The 16,540-nt window shown below is 50.0% G+C and overlaps 1 protein-coding gene across 3 annotated transcripts in view; it reads left to right on the forward strand.

The window, feature by feature from the left end:
- prkd2 (protein kinase D2) overlaps positions 1–16,540 on the forward strand; it is an 83,102-nt gene that overhangs the window by 30,961 nt on the left and 35,601 nt on the right. For 2 of the 3 annotated variants that reach the window (XM_038786068.1, XM_038786067.1), the window contains exons 2-3: positions 11,427–11,565; positions 15,128–15,259. In XM_038786068.1, coding sequence (XP_038641996.1) covers positions 11,427–11,565; positions 15,128–15,259 — 271 coding nt within the window. Of the gene's footprint in view, positions 1–11,426; positions 11,566–15,127; positions 15,260–16,540 lie in introns of those variants that run through there. The other variant, XM_038786069.1, reaches the window with a different exon arrangement.

The raw sequence follows: 16,540 nt of genomic DNA on the forward strand, positions 1-16,540 counted from the left end.
AGTACCCAATTCTTTTTTTTTCCAATTAAGGGGCAATTTAGCGTGGCCAATCCACCTAGCCTGCACATCATTTTGGGTTGTGGGGGTGAAACCCACTCAGACACGGGGAGAATGTGCAAACTCCACACGGGCAGTGACCCAGGGTCGGGATAGAACCCGTGTCCTCGGCAGCGTGAGGCAGCAGTGCTAACCACTGTGCCTTGTGTACTTTAAATGTATTTTTAAAAATAGTGCTCCGTCTTTGGAGATCATTCCTTCAGCCTCTTTGGCCCCAAAGCTCGACAATTCTGTTCCAAATCCCTCGCTACAACCCTCTCCTCCTTTAAGAGGCTCCGAAAACCACACTCTCTAGCCAAGCTTTTGGTCACCGATGCATCCACTTCTTCTGGACATTAGATAGATTGCAGACTTGGGCAGAGAAGTGGCAAATGGAGTTTAATCCTGAAAAATGTGAGGTAATCCATTTTGGTAGGACTAACATAGAGGGGAAATAAACTGCAATTGACAAAACTCTTAGGAATATAGAAAGTCAGAGAGATCTGGGCGTGCAGGTCCACAGATCTTTGAAGGTGGCAACACGTGGACACGGGGAGAATGTGCAAACTCCACACGGACAGTGACCCAGAGCCGGGATCGAACCTGGGACCTCGGCGCCGTGAGACTGCAGTGCTAACCACTGCGCCGCCGTGCTGCCCCCGAGTGTACTGTACTTGTATAGTGTGCTATACTCGCGGAGTGCACAACACTTGTACAGTAGCAGAATGGCGGCCCTTGTATGTGAACTACAGAGTACAGGGTGTGCGGTTCGCGACTCGCGGATGGGTCATTTCTGCCCTGATCGCGGGAGAAGCGACCAACGGTCACTACCGGCATTCTTATTGAGAATGGTGACCTCTGCCACCTTTTGAAACTAGAAGGAAATGAGGCGGTGTGCAGTCTTCCATCCAGAAGCGGCAGCAGTGAGCTGGTCACGCCGTGTGTATACGAGCTTTTGGCACCAAGGAGGAGAGCCTCTTCCATTTTCTGTTTGCAAGTGGACTGTGAAGGTGAATCATTTTCTTCCAAGTAAGAGACGGCCAGAGTCCCAAATAGGCAGTGTACCCACTGAACAGGATCTCGCAACTGGATCTCCCTGGGTGCGAGCTGCGAAGGAGTGTCCAGGGCAGGGCAGAGCTGTGCGAGTGTTAGCTCTGTACAGAACTCCAGGGCCCTTGGTCAATAGCCTACAAAGAAGAAAATTAACAAAGCAGTATAAAGATGATTTCTTCAGTTGTGGTTTTGTCAACTGTGCCAATGCAACTAAAAATGCAAAGCCCATGTGTGTTATATACTGGCAAATGAGAGAAGTTTCCAATTTTGAAAGAGAATTGGTGGGTGAAAAATTCTCTTTTTTTTTGAGGTTGAGACCCCAGAGTCCGTTATTAACTTATAGCTGACTCCAAATGAATAGAACACGCAAAAAGCCCACGCGGCTGACCGGTATTCTGGAGTAGCATCCCCCAGGAGTATCCAGTGCTGAGTAAATCGAGCATTTTGTTGCCGTTGCCCTTCACATTGGCGATCGATATGCGCAAGGTTGGATTTTCCGTTTTCTCAAAGGAACTGGCTGAACTCTGCACCCGATATGCGCCTTGCCCTCTCTTGCTGTGAACCAGATTGGAGTGAGGTTGTGCCCTCTCCTGCTGTGAACCAGATTGGAGTGAGATTGTGCCCTCTCTTGCTGTGAACCAGATTGGAGTGAGGTTGTGCCCTCTCCTGCTGTGAACCAGATTGGAGTGAGATTGTGAGGACCAAACAGGCTCCCCTTTCGCATTACAGGCAAGAAAAAGTGGCGTGTGTCGTGAAGGTCGGCCGGCGTGGGTCATGAAACCCGGGCGGTTGGCAAAAGTGGGCCCCAGGAAATAAAGCTTGAAAAACGCTGTAGTAATGGAATGTATACTTTTCTCCAGCTCAGTTGGACTTTATTGGTGCATATCCTGAGGCAGTGCAATGAAAGGTAAAAGAGCTTTTATATTCACAGACTGCCTGCAGTCCCTCTGCGTCAAATGATTACTCGGGTGTAATTTTGGCTCTTTCTATATTTGGATCTTTGGTGGAGGTGGGGGGGGGGGGGGGGGGGGGGGGTGGATTTTGCATCCGTTTTCTCTTCTGCTGCACTCCAGGCTTGGAGTGGTTTCTATGGCAACCTCCCTGACCTTTCCCAAGCGGCCATTGTTTAACGTCTCAACGGCATTTGGTGGGAATTGCTATTCGACTGTGGGAGGCTGGCATCTCAGCCCTGGTTAATCCTGCCCTCGTGTTTTTTTCCACAACCCCCCCCCCCCCCAACCCAACCCACTTGCCTCTGGCAGGAAATGTTTGCGTCATTGTGGTGGTATGATTCTCAGCTGAGAGGGTGTAATTATCGTCCTGTTTTTATTTCTTCACCCGATTTTGGACACCGCAATGAAAATGGCCTGATTGCTCGCAGCCGGGGTGGGGCCGTGATCAATGAATCAAGAATCCCGCTGATTCACTTTTGCCCCCTCTCACCCACGCCCCCTTAACCCAATTGACTCTATGACATCAAATATTGGGCCGTCTAAAATGATGCCGGTTAAAGACCACCTGAGATTGTTTTGTACTCATTAGGACTTGTCCAACCATTAGTTCAGTTTTATTTTTATATATATATTTTTTTAACCTCTGGGAAGGTCTTATAATAGAACTTTAATATAATATTTCTCTATAATAGAGAAATACAGCACAGAACAGGCCCTTTGGTCCACGATGTTGTGCCGAACTTTTGTCCTAGGTTAATCATAGATCATAGAATTGTGGGCACTAAGGGCAATTTATCATGGCCAATCCACCCAACCTGCACATCTTTGGATATTAAATTATAATAATATAATAATCTTGGGCAGCACGGTGGCGCAGTGTTTAGCTCAGCTGTCTCACGGCGCCAAGGTCCCAGGTTCGATCACGGCACTGGATCACTGTCCGTGTGGAGTTTGCACATTCTCCCCGTGTTTGCGTGGGTTTCGCCCCCACAACCCAAAAGATGTGCAGGGTAGGTGGGGTTGGCCACGCTAAATTGCCCCTTAATTGGAAAAATTAATTGGGTACTCTAAATTTTTTTTTTTAAAGTCAATGTGGACATGCCAAATTTCCTTAGTCTCCTGAGGAAGTATAGGCGCTTTGTGCTTGGTCGTAGTGTCAATGTTTAACTCGCCACCAGTTAGCTGCCCTTCAAAAGGAGAGGAGCCTATGGTCATCTGGGATTATAGCAAACTCCATTCCATTTGTCAGTCCGTAGTTCATGTCTATCCCCTCGCTTAGATGTGGAAACTCAGGACCTCTGGAAGCCAATGGAGCATTTATGAAGTGTAGACATTATTGTAAGAAGCACGGCAGCCATTTTGTGTGCCGCAAGTTCCTATAAATGTAGCAAATCTGTTTTTGTTTATGTGATGGTGGGCAACACGCCAAGAAAATCCCTGCTCATGTAATGGCCATGGGATCTTCTACATCCGCCTGTGAGGTAAGGCTGCCAACCCTCCAGGATTGGCCTGGAGTCTTCAGGAACTGAAGATCAATCTCCGGGGCACTGCAGTGTGCAGTGACCCGGGAGAAAGATCATCGAGACGTTTAAAAAAAAAAAGAAGATTGTTTTTGGATCATTTCTCTTTACTAGATATGAAAATAGGGGGTGCGGTGGGGGGGAGATGTCTGGTTGACAGTCGAGCATCATCCAATCGGATCTTTTTGCTTTCTGATTGGCGTAGGAAGGCCGGACGTCACAAGGACAGACGTGTTGGCCAACTAATGGCTGGAGGGCGGTGGGGTGTGTGTGTGTGGGGGGGGGGGGGGGGGGAGCCACATCGTCAAGCCTCCAGGAATACATTTAATCACAGTTGGCAACCCTGCCTGGGAGCAGACTGAGAGGTGGCGTCTCGGACATTGCGGCACTCCCGCAGAAGGTCAGCCTGGATTATATGCTCGAGTCTCGGGTATGGGACTCAAGCCCGTAGCCGAGTGACTGACTCTGAGGCGAGAGTGCGCCATCAGTTAGGTCAGGACACCATTAGGTCGGCCCGGGCGTGCTGGTAACTCTGTGCCTGCGTAAGCGAGACTGGGCTTGTGTGCAGGAGGGAGGACAGGCATTTGTTTCGAGCCCCGTTGGCTCGTGGGAGTCTGGTGCCCTTTCGAGCGTCAGGAATTCTGGGAGTTGTCTCTGCCCAGCTTCCATCAGAGCCCTTGGGTTAAAGAAGGCCATTAATAAAGCCAATGGTAATTTGTTGCCGAGTTGCTTTGCCCAGATCCCCAGGAGTGTGACCATCGATTGGTCCCCATGGTGACCTGGCCGGCCTCAACCATTCAGGAGGTGGTGACTGGATGCCGAGGTGGATTAAGCCTGTATCCTAGGGTTTGTGTGACGCCTCTCGCAATCCTCCGCACGTTCCATTTCCGCCAATGGAGTGCCTGGTCGCTGTTGGGACGTGGCAGCCAATCTGTGCACAGTACGATCCCACCAACAGCAATGCGATAAAGACCAGAAAGTCTTTTTGGTTTTGTTTTTGCAAAGTGGTGATCGTTCGGGGATAAATAGCAGCCAGGACACCCTGTGAGAACTCCCTGTTCCTCTTCCAAATGGAGGATTTGTGAAACACACCTGAAAGTCTTTATTGTGAAGACCTCACCCCCAACAGTGTAGCGCTCCCTCGGTGCTGCACTGCACAACCCAGTCTTGATTATGTGTCCACATCTCTGGAATGCGCTTGAACCCACGACCTTTTGACTCCGGAGGGAATACTACTAACTGAGTTTGCATAATGTTAACATTGGAAAAGCAAATGCTTGTGGTACAACTTGGCTGATGGCCCAGACCTCTCTCTCTCAATAATTCTCTTGCTCTCTTTCTCTCTCAATAATTCTCTCGTTCTCTTTCTCTCTCAATAATTATCTCGCTCTCCCTCCCCCCCTCTCTCTCTCTCTCTTTCTCTCTCTCAATAATTCTCTCGCTCTCTTTCTCTCTCAATAATTATTTCGCTCTCTCTCTCAATAATTCTCTCGCTGTCCCTCCCTCTCTCTCTTTCTCTCTCAATAATTCTCTCTCTCTTTCTCCTAATAATTCTCTCTGTCTTGTTCTCTCTCACCTGCTCTATCAATTTTCTCTCTCTCTCACTTTTTCTCTCTTTCTTTCTCAATGATTCACCCTTTCTTTCTCAATAATTCTCTCTCAATAATTCTCTCGCTGTCCCTCCCTCTCTCTCTCTTTCTCTCTCAATAATTCTCTCTCTCTTTCTCTTAATAATTCTCTCTGTCTCGTTCTCTCTCCCCCGCTCTATCAATTTTCTCTCTCTCTCACTTTTTCTCTCTTTCTTTCTCAATAATTCTCTCTTTCTCTCTCAATAATTCTCTCTCGTTAATTCTCTTTCTCTCTCTCTCTCTCAATAATTCTCTCTTTCTCTCAATAATTCTCTCTCTCTCTCTCTCTCTCTCTGAATAATCTCTCTCTCAATTCTCTCTCTCTCTCTCAATAATTCTCTTGCTCTCTTTCTCTCTCAATAATTCTCTCGCTCTCCCTCCCCCCTCTCTCTCTCTCTCTCTCTTTCTCTCTCTCAATAATTCTCTCGCTCTCTTTCTCTCTCAATAATTATCTCGCTCTCTCTCTCAATAATTCTCTCGCTGTCCCTCCCTCTCTCTCAATAATTCTCTCTCTCTTTCTCCTAATAATTCTCTCTGTCTTGTTCTCTCTCACCTGCTCTATCAATTTTCTCTCTCTCTCACTTTTTCTCTCTTTCTTTCTCAATTATTCTCCCTTTCTTTCTCAATAATTCTCTCTCAATTCTCTCGCTGTCCCTCCCTCTCTCTCTCTTTCTCTCTCAATAATTCTCTCTCTCTTTCTCTTAATAATTCTCTCTGTCTCGTTCTCTCTCCCCCGCTCTATCAATTTTCTCTCTCTCTCACTTTTTCTCTCTTTCTTTCTCAATAATTCTCTCTTTTCTCTCTCAATAATTCTCTCTCGTTAATTCTCTTTCTCTCTCTCTCTCTCAATAATTCTCTCTTTCTCTCAATAATTCTCTCTCTCTCTCTCTCTCTCTCTCTCTGAATAATCTCTCTCTCAATTCTCTCTCTCTCTCAATAATTCTCTCTCTCTCTCTCTCTGAATAATCTCTCTCAATAATTCTCTCTTTCTCTCAATAATTCTCTCTCTCTCTCTCATTAATTCTCTCTCTCTCTCTGAATAATTTCTCTCTCTCTCTCAATAATTCTTTCTTTCTCTCAATAATTCTCTTTCTCTCTCTCTCAATAATCTCTCTCTCTCTCAATAATTCTCTCTCTCTATCTCTCTCTGAATAATCTCTCTCTCTCTCTCAATAATTCTCTTTCAATAATTCTCTCTCTCTCTCTGAATAATCTCTCTCTCTCTCCCTCAATAATTCTCTCTCTGTCTGTCTCTTTCTCTCTCCCCGCTCTATCAATTCTCTCCCTCTCTCTCTCTTTCTCTCTCAATTATTCTCTTTCTTTCTCTCTTTTCTCTCTCAATAATTCTCTCTGTCTTTATCTCTTTCTCTCTCTCTCTATTGAGAAGCAGCATTAACTTGCCTGTCTCACTGATGCTGCCAGGAAGCCTTATTAGTTCAGTCAACGATGGACCTTGACCACGTTTTACCCTGTCTGAACCCAGGTGACCTCTGAACAAGAAATGAGGGAGGTGTTAGGGGGTGACAGGTCGCCGAGCTAGCGGTCAAAGAGATGGCTCTTGAGAACTTTTGAGGGTGCAGGGAGAGAGTTGGACGGAGTTTGGAGAGAGAGGTGATGCAGGGGAGAGAGTTGGACGGAGTTTGGAGAGAGAGGTGATGCAGGGGAGAGAGTTGGACGGAGTTTGGAGAGAGAGGTGGTGCAGGGGAGAGAGTTGGATGGAGTTTGGAGAGAGAGGTGGTGCAGGGGAGAGAGTTGGACGGAGTTTGGAGAGAGAGGTGATGCAGGGGAGAGAGTTGGACGGAGTTTGGAGAGAGAGGTGGTGTAGGGGAGAGAGTTGGACGGAGTTTGGAGAGAGAGGTGGTGGTGGAATTGGGGTTGGCACAGAGAGCAGGGCACCCTCCAGAACAGGCATTCGTCAAGGACTACACTCAATTGGTGCTACCCACCAGCGGGCCTTGTTGGCATGAATGTTGTTTGACAAACCCGAGTTTGCTGCCCTCCCAAGTTTCGGAGCTCAGTAGCCCCCTATGCCTGAGGTCACAGTACCTCTTGTGTCGCCGTGCACCTGGGTTTAAAATGACCCCAGGGGGGGGTCCTGTTTGGCCTGGTGTATGAGGAGCTTCATTGCTGGAAACCGGGCATTGAATTGTGCCTGGAACCCAGAGATTGAAGATCTCCTCTTATTTTCTGACGCTTTGACACTATCCCATCTTTAGGACCCTCCTCTCAACCCAGGACCACACGACAAAATGGGGACAAGTTGCCTCTTGAGGTTCTCCATCTGAAAGGTTGAATCATAGAATTCATAGTGCAGAAGGAGGCCATTCGGCCCATCGAGTCTGCACCCGCTCTTGGAAAGAGCACCCTACCCAAGGTCAACACCTCCACCCTATCCCCATAACCCAGTGACCCCACCCAACACTGTGGGCAATTTTTGGACACTAAGGGCAATTTATCGCGGCCAATCCACCTAACCTGCACATCTTTGGACTGTGGGAGGAAACCGGAGCACCCGGAGGAAACCCACGCACACACGGGGAGGATGTGCAGACTCCGCACAGACTGTGACCCAAGCCGGAATCGAACCTGGGACCCTGGAGCTGTGAAGCAATTGTGCTATCCACGAGCGAGCAGCCATGGCTCTTTGAACAAACTGTAAAAGTGATACAATTTTAAGGGATGCCTTAAATGTGCAAAGCAAGGGTGGGAGTTCGGGCTCCTGATGTCTTTTTTGGATGTCAGTCTTCTGTTAGAAGAGGTTTGCAACTCATGGCTATGTTATCGAGGCTATATCAATGCAGCTAGCTGCTGAAAGGTCACAAGGGAGCGCTGTACTGGGACTGAGACGTGTTTATTCGGGTAGGAGAAAGGGAGCTGGTCTCTGCCCCAGTTTTAAACGGGGAGCACGCGATGCTGCTGCTGAGTATAGATCAGCCATATCTTGGTTAATCTCAATTCAACGCCAGCTTCCTCTTGCTTTCCTGATCAGAATCAGACGCTTGCAAAGGTGTGCAGAGAGCAAGTCACTTAAAGTGCAACCCTCCTATTTGTATGTGAAGGGGACCTGTGTTTGTCAAGGGAGTACTTTGTTGATGGACCTGTTTCTCAAAAGGTTTTTTTTTAACGTGGGTGGCAGTTGCTGATTCCTCGGAGAACATCATGGGTCGCTGCCAGTTTAGCTTTCTGTACCGCCCCGCCCACAGCCCTTTGGCTTGGCAGACATAAAGTCGACACTTATCACATCACTGGATTCCTTTCATAATTTCTCAACAGGTGCTATGTTGGTTTGAGGGTGACCCACATACATGACGCAGGAGGGCCCCAAGTTAGATCTCTTGGGCAATGCTGAACTAAATTCTGGATTCTAACAAAGAATTTAAGCGCGTGGATTTAAAAGCCGCCTTGCCGGGGGGGGGTTTACCTCCACATATTCCAATTCTCTTCCTGCCGTCGAGTAGGGAACACTCTGCTTCTGTCGCTAGTCATTCCCGGAACAGGTCGCTAGTCGGTCGCCGCTCCACATCAAGCGTGTCTGACCAGGAATCTCTCCCGCTCTCGCCCCCCCCCCCCCCCGCCGCCACCTGTTTGGCCGCGTTACGAACTTTGGACTGTGGGAGGAAACCGGAGCGCCCGGAGGAAACCCACGCACACACGGGAGGAGAATGTGCAGACTCTGCACAGACAGTGACCCGAGCCGGGAATCGAACCTGGGACCCTGGGAGCTGTGAAGCAATAGTGCTAACCGCTGCGCTATCGTGTTGCAAGGCTGCCATTGGGCATTTTTGTAATCTGGCTTTCTCTCCGTTGAAAACATTTCCATATGCGTCATTTGCGTTTTTGAGCAGATGAAAAGTACAGAAATCAGACAAAAGAAAACTGTCAGGACTCCTGGGCCTAGTCAGGAATAATAAAAGGCAGTGAGGTGGGGCGGGGGACAGGGGGGGAAATGCCACTGTACAAAGACGGGGAGCTGTCATTCATGGAGTGTGACTCAAACACCTCTTCCATCACAAACCTACGCACAGTCGGTGCGAATGTTCGCTGGTGAGCTTCTGTCGCCAGCAAAGTGCACCTCGGGAATTTGAACCTGTTTGGGGTGAATCAGGAATTTGTCTCGCATCCCAGGCAAGCCTCTGCTCCCTCAACCACCCGGCATTAAAAACGCAGTTGGTCACTGATGTACCATCAACTGAACGCGAGACGAGTTGCTGTACAAAAGTATGGCTTTAATCAGCTAGATGTTAGCCCTGCGGTCGCTTACAGTATAAGGACGACCGCCGGGAGTACTGGGTATTTATACCCCGCCCTGGAGGCGGGGTTAACTCAGCCTCTCGACCAATCGGGGAGAATTATCTCTCTCTCTCTTTTGCTTCTCTCGCTCCTTTTGCTTGTCTCTCTCTCTCTTCTTTTGCTTCTCTCTCTCTCTCCCTCTCTCAATCTCTCTCAATCTCTCCCTTTCTCTCTTTGTCTTGGCCGATCTGTCTCCTACCTTTTAAGACGTCTTTGAAAACCCAGCTCCTTTCCGATATCTCCTCCATGTGGCTTTCTGTCAAATGTTGGTTGATTACATTCTTGTTAAAGCAATGTGAGGTGTATTATGGCGCTATCTAAATGTAAGTCCCCCTCTCCTGCACCTCCCCAATTAGACAGGTTAATATAATGAAGCTCCTTTCATAGGAGCAGGCCATTCAGCCCTTTGAGCCCTGCTGCAACAATTCAGTAAGGTTATGGCTGATCTGATTGCAGCCTTAACTCCAGTTTCCTGGAGGTGGAGAGGGAGAGAGAGAATGCCGACCTCCATGCCTGATGATGTCTCCTCCAGAATAGTTTACCGATCCCCAGATCGGACAGGAAAAACTGGTCTCCAGAGCTGGCAGAATCTTCTCTTTCTTAAAAATTTAGAATAGCCAATTCGTTTTTCCCAATTGAGGGGCAATTTGAAAAAAAAAAATGAAAAATGAAAATCGCTTATTGTCACGAGTAGGCTTGAATGAAGTTTCTGTGAAAAGCCCCTAGTCGCCACATTTCGGCGCCTGTTCTGGGAGGCTGGTACAGGGAGGCTGGCCAATCCACCTACCCTGCACATCTTTGGGTTGTGGGGGGTGAGACCACGCAGACACGGGGAGAATGTGCAAACTCCACACGGACAGTGACCCGGGGCCGGGATCGAACCGGGGTCCTCAGCGCCGCAGTCCCAGTGCTAACCACTGCGCCACATGCTGCCCTCGCAGTCTCTTCAATCTTTGGGAGCTGGTTAATGCGTTCAGCCAATGTCAACGTGGGTGACATTGAAAAGCTGGAGCCTGGAGCCAATCTCGGCATTAGGCTTGAAGCAGCGTTGGTCCCACTTCGAGACGCTCTCTTCCATCTGAAGCGATTCTTCCCCCAACTCCCAGAGTCCGTTTATATAATTTCTGGGTTGCGTGTCTATTCAATTGCCCATTGGGCAAGGGACAGATATTCAAGGTGATCCCGGCCCTGGGTCACTGTCCGTGTGGGGTTTGCACATTCTCCCCGTGTCTGTGTGGGTTTCACCCCCCCCCCCCCCCACAACCCAAAGATGTGCAGGGTAAGTGGATAGGCCACGCTAAATTGCCCCTTAATTGGGTACTCTGAATTTATTTTTTTTAAAAGATATTCAAGGTGATACCGCCGATGAGGTCACCCCCCCCCCCCCCCCCCCCCCCCCAATCGGGATTGGCCATATTCACTGTTGGTCACTGTGCTGGAGACACGTCTATGGACAGAGATAATTACTTTCCCTGCCCCCACCTTGGTCAGCCTCAGAAGCTGCTCCCTGGGATGGCTTAATGAGCGAGAGTTACCGGTATTCCTATAACGCTTTTAACACATTTCTCGGGATTTAAGTTTATTGCACAGCGGTTTTGAGGCGCCCTCAATTACGACGCGAGAGCGAGGTCGGTAATCAAAAGACTTTAATCTACAGAGAACTGAACAGCATCCGAGAGAAGTGTGCTCACCACATGGAGCCTTATCCTAAATACCGTTTCCTGGGGGCGTAGCCAGAGGCGGAGTCCCCCAGGGTTCCAAGCCTCTTAAAGGGGCAAGGTATTAAAGGTCAGGTACCGTTTACAGCAGTTATTAATACCGTTCATCACAGGTTTTATATCTTTTGTACAGTTGTGTAGGGGGCTGTGCTCTGTGAAGACCACCTCCTCCCCGAATCACTCCTGGCCTGACCTGTTGTGTCTCGGTCCCTCTCTCTCTCTCTCTAGTTCCCAGAATGTGGTTTCTATGGAATGTACGACAAAATCCTCCTCTTCAGACACGACCCAACCTGCGACAACATCCTCCAGTTGGTGAAGTCGGCTGGCGATATCCAGGAAGGGGACCTGATTGAAGTTGTGCTGTCAGGTAAGAGGCCGTCTCTACCGTTGCCTGATTCGCCGATGTTGCTTCACTGCGTTTAGCTGCCTGAGCCCCATCACGGTGTAGAGATTGAGCTACTTTGTGGAGGATGTCACAACAACACGGGGACACAGTGGTTAGCACTGCTGCCTCACAGCGCCAGGGACCCGGGTTCGATTCCGGCCTTGGGTGACCGTCTGTGCGGAGTCTGCATGTTCACCCCGTGTCTGTGTGGGTTTCCTCCGGGTGCTTCTGTTTCCTCCCACTATCCAAAGATGTGCAGGTAAAGTGAATTGGCCATGCTAAATTACCCCTTAGTATCCCACGATATGCAGATTAGGTGGACTAGCCATGATAAATGGCCCCTTGGAGTCCAAAAGGTGAGGTGGGGTTACTGGGAAAACGTGGGGACGTGGGCCTAGTTAGGGTGCTCTTTCAGAGGGCCAGTGCAGACTTGATGGGCCAAATGGCCTCCTTCTGCACTGTAGGGATTCAATGATTTATAATCTTTATTAGTGTCACAAGTAGGCTTACATTAACACTGCAATGAAGTTACTGTGAAAAGCTCCTAGTCGCCAGATTCCGGCACCTGTTTGGATACACTGAGGGAGAATTCAGAATGTCCAATTCACCTAACAGCACTTCTTTGGACTGTGGGAGGAAACCGGAGCACCCGGAGGAAACCCACGGGAGAACGTGCAGACTCCGCACAGACAGTGACCCAAGCCGGGAATCGAACCTGGGACCCTGGAGCTGTGAAGCAATTGTGCTAACCACTGTGCTACCGGGCTGCTTGGGGAAATATACAAGGTAGCCACTAATTATACCCGAGAGGGAATTGAGGCAAAAAAAATGGGAGTGTTTAGAACGTGGGCCTGACTACCACAAGCCGTTGAGGCGAATAACGCAAATGCGTTGATGGGGAAGTTTGATGGGCACTTTGGGAATAAGAGAATGTTCTGGAACGGAGCGTGGCATGTAATGCCAAGCAGCTTTGCTGCACGATCTATTTTAATTCTGTAAACGGCCCTGATTTTTTTTGAAGTTACTCTTGACTGGAGGGTCGGGTTAGGTGGTGGTGGTGTGTGTGTGGGGGGGGGGACGGGGGTGGGGGGGGTATTTTTCATCTGCAATTTGCTGCTTTTTTTTTTGGTTCCGCAGCAGGAAGTCGATGCTTCCTCTATCGCGTGGTTTTTGCTCACTGCTTTCTCTGCAAGTCGAGCTCTCTTTTTTTTTGGTTCGGGCAATCTTTTGGGTGTCAACAGCATGATGGGTGAAGGAGCCAAGAAGTGATCATCATCAGAGACCCCCCCCCCCCCCCCCCCCCCCCCCCCCCGTGCTGAGCCAGGTTCAGGGAGGGGAGAAGGAAGAGGTCCCTAACCCAGACTGAAGGGGGAGACTTGCATTGGCAGCAGTTCAGGGAAGCTTCACTTGACTGATTCTTGGGATCAGGGTTTGGTCCCAATGAGGGAAGGTTGAACCTGTGCCCATTGGAATTTAGAGAAATGTGAGGTTATTGCAACGTGCTGTACCTGTCCTGGGAGTGTTTGATGGGGACAGTGTAGAGGGAGCTTTATTCTGTATCTAACCCCATGCTGTACCTGTCCTGGGAGTGTTTGATAGGGACAGTGTAGAGGGAGCTTTATTCTGTATCTAACCCCGTGCTGTACCTGTCCTGGGAGTGTTTGATGGGGACAGTGTAGAGGGAGCTTTACTCTGTGTCTAACCCCGTGCTGTACCTGTCCTGGGAGTGTTTGATGGGGACAGTGTAGAGGGAGCTTTACTCTGTATCTAACCCCGTGTTGTACCTGTCCTGGGAGTGTTTGATGGGGACAGTGTAGAGGGAGCTTTACTCTGTATCTAACCCCGTGCTGTACCTGTCCTGGGAGTGATTGATGGGGACAGTGTAGAGTAAGCTTTACTCTGTATCTAACCCCGTGTTGTACCTGTCCTGGGAGTGTTTGATGGGGACAGTGTAGAGGGAGCTTTACTCTGTATCTAACCCCGTGCTGTACCTGTCCTGGGAGTGTTTGATGGGGACAGTGTAGCGGGAGCTTTACTCTGTATCTAACCCCGTGCTGTACCTGTCCTGAGAGTGCTTCACAATGGCACTCTGTGCTGGCAATGAAAAGCTGTTCCATTTCCCAGCACAGCTTTTGTTACAAAAGGCGTGTGGGATCTTTCTATCCATTGTCAGTAAGCTAATGATGCTGCTTCCCAGGTAAGGTTCTCAGCTGAACCATGCAATGAGGAGCTGTGTTTAGTCAGGGGAGACTCTCGAACAGAGCGATACCTGGTGGAATAAAAGCCTCTTTCTTTCTCCCAGACTGTGCTGTTGTGTTGTTGACAGGACTGAGCTCATGTTCGCATCTACACTGTGGCTCGGTTTTGGGAAATCCAGATAAAATCTCTCTGCTCTTGTCCGACCGAAACTCATTAACGAATCTCTTGTGCACCCTCGCTCAGGTACACTTATACTCGGTGCCAAATATTGAATCGTTTTCTCACTGGGGGAGACCTACCCTGCCGTTGCTGGGATAATAGGATAATGGATGGAACAAAGTGTTGCGGGATCTTCATAGTGGGATAGATGTGCCTGAATTCCAAGTGAAGGATATTTCTGGGGCCTTTTGCACTCAGGCATTGTACACCAGAGGTTTATATATTCTGCCCTGGGCTATCCTACACTATGGAGCTGCCTCTGCACTGCCCTGTCACTGGAGATATTCTACCCAGCAGCCTCTGCTCCGCCCTGTCACTGGAGATATTCTACCCAGCAGCCTCTGCACCGCCCTGTCGCTGGAGATATTCTACCCAACAGCCTCTGCTCCGCCCTGTCACTGGAGATATTCTACCCAACAGCCTCTGCTCCGCCCTGTCACTGGAGATATTCTACCCAACAGCCTCTGCACCGCCCTGTCACTGGAGATATTCTACCCAACAGCCTCTGCACCGCCCTGTCACTGGAGATATTCTACCCAGCAGCCTCTGCACCGCCCTGGCACTGGAGATATTCTACCCAGCAGCCTCTGCACCGCCCTGTCACTGGAGATATTCTACCCAGCAGCCTCTGCTCCGCCCTGTCACTGGAGATATTCTACCCAGCAGCCTCTGCACCGCCCTGTCACTGGAGATATTCTACCCAACAGCCTCTGCACCGCCCTGTCACTGGAGATATTCTACCCAGCAGCCTCTGCACCGCCCTGTCACTGGAGATATTCTACCCAACAGCCTCTGCACCGCCCTGTCACTGGAGATATTCTACCCAACAGCCTCTGCACCGCCCTGTCACTGGAGATATTCTACCCAGCAGCCTCTGCTCCGCCCTGTCACTGGAGATATTCTACCCAGCAGCCTCTGCACCGCCCTGTCGCTGGAGATATTCTACCCAGCAGCCTCTGCACCGCCCTGTCGCTGGAGATATTCTACCCAACAGCCTCTGCACTGCCCTGTCACTGGGGCTGCGCGATGGACTCTTAATCTGGGCACTTGTCTCAGTGATCTGGCATGCGCTATGGAGCAGCCTCTTTACTGCCTCAATTAATTAACATGAATCGTTTTTAATCAGGTACAGCAACCTTTGAGGACTTCCAGATCCGGCCGCATGCCTTGAATGTGCACTCGTACCGGGCACCAGCATTCTGCGACCACTGTGGTGAGATGCTGTTTGGATTGGTCAGACAGGGGCTGAAATGCGATGGTAAGACACTTATTTTTGCATACGGATCCCGGGCCGTCAGTCGGGGATTTTCACAGTAACTCCATTGCAGTGTTGTTGTAAGCCTACTACTTGTGACTATAGTAAAGGTTATTATTATTAGCACTCGCCTGACATCAAACCCGCTCCCACTTTTCAGCGAGAGCCGCAGGGTTTTTAACAGCGCGGAAAGAGGCCCTTCAGCCCGTCGTTACTGTGCCGGCCGTCAAGCACCTATCCATTCTAATCCCATTTCCCAGCATTTGGTCGGTAGCTTTGTGTTGCTGGGGCGTTCCGAGTGCTGATCAAAGCGCCCGCCACCACCACCCTCTCAGCGCGCCCGCCTCCACCACCCTCTCAGGCAGCGAGTTCCAGCTTCCCGCCACCCTCCGGGTGAAAGGTATTTTCCTCAAATCCCCTCTGAATCTCCCGCCCCTCACCTTCAATTTATGCCGCTGATTTTTGAACACAATGCTGAGGGGAAAAGCTCCTCCCTATCCACCCTACCCGTGTCCCTCAGTGTTTTGCACGCCTCGATCAGGCCCTCCCTCAGCTTTCCGTCCGCTCCCAGGCAAACAAACCCCAGCCGCTGTTCGTCGCTGAAATGCTCCAGCCCGTAAGGTGGCCGTGGAGATGCCTAGCTGTCCCCCAAACTCATCGCTATTCGATTCCTGGCCTTGGGTCACTGTCCGTGCGGAGTCTGCACGTTCTCCCCGTGTGTCTGCGTGGGTTTGCTCCGGGTGCTCCGGTTTCCTCCCACAGTCCAAAGACGTGCAGGTTGGGTGGGGTTGCGGGGATAGGGAGGGGGAGTGGGACGAGGTAGGGTTCCCTCGGTAGGTTTGGTGCAGACCCGATGGGCTGAATGGCCTCCTCCTGCACTGTACGGATTCTATGGATTTCTCTTCCAGGTTTCCGGGTGCCTTGTATGCTGCTGAACCCCCCGGGGTGCTATGATCTGTCTCTGGCTGTGCGCCCCAGCTTATACAGGGGTTTCATTGGTAGTCAGACCTGAATACTGGTTGGAGAGTGAGCTGCACTCGGGGGACTTCTGCACGACCTGCCTGTTCCTTTTTGGCTGTCTGGTGGTAACCCATTTCCTCTCTCACTGCCTGCTGTTTGAGCTGCAGAAGGTGTAGAAATGTGCAGCTCACAAAGCTCTCAGCCTCACGGCTGCACAGGAGCTGTTCAAGTTCCCAAACTGGGAGCTCCGGCTACTGCACCCGATGAAACTTCCTGCACAAATCGTTATCCCAGACACTGGGAAAATTCCCGGCCTTCCCACAT

This window comes from Scyliorhinus canicula, chromosome 27, assembly GCF_902713615.1.
Source record: "Scyliorhinus canicula chromosome 27, sScyCan1.1, whole genome shotgun sequence".
Classification (NCBI taxonomy): Eukaryota; Metazoa; Chordata; class Chondrichthyes; order Carcharhiniformes; family Scyliorhinidae; genus Scyliorhinus; species Scyliorhinus canicula.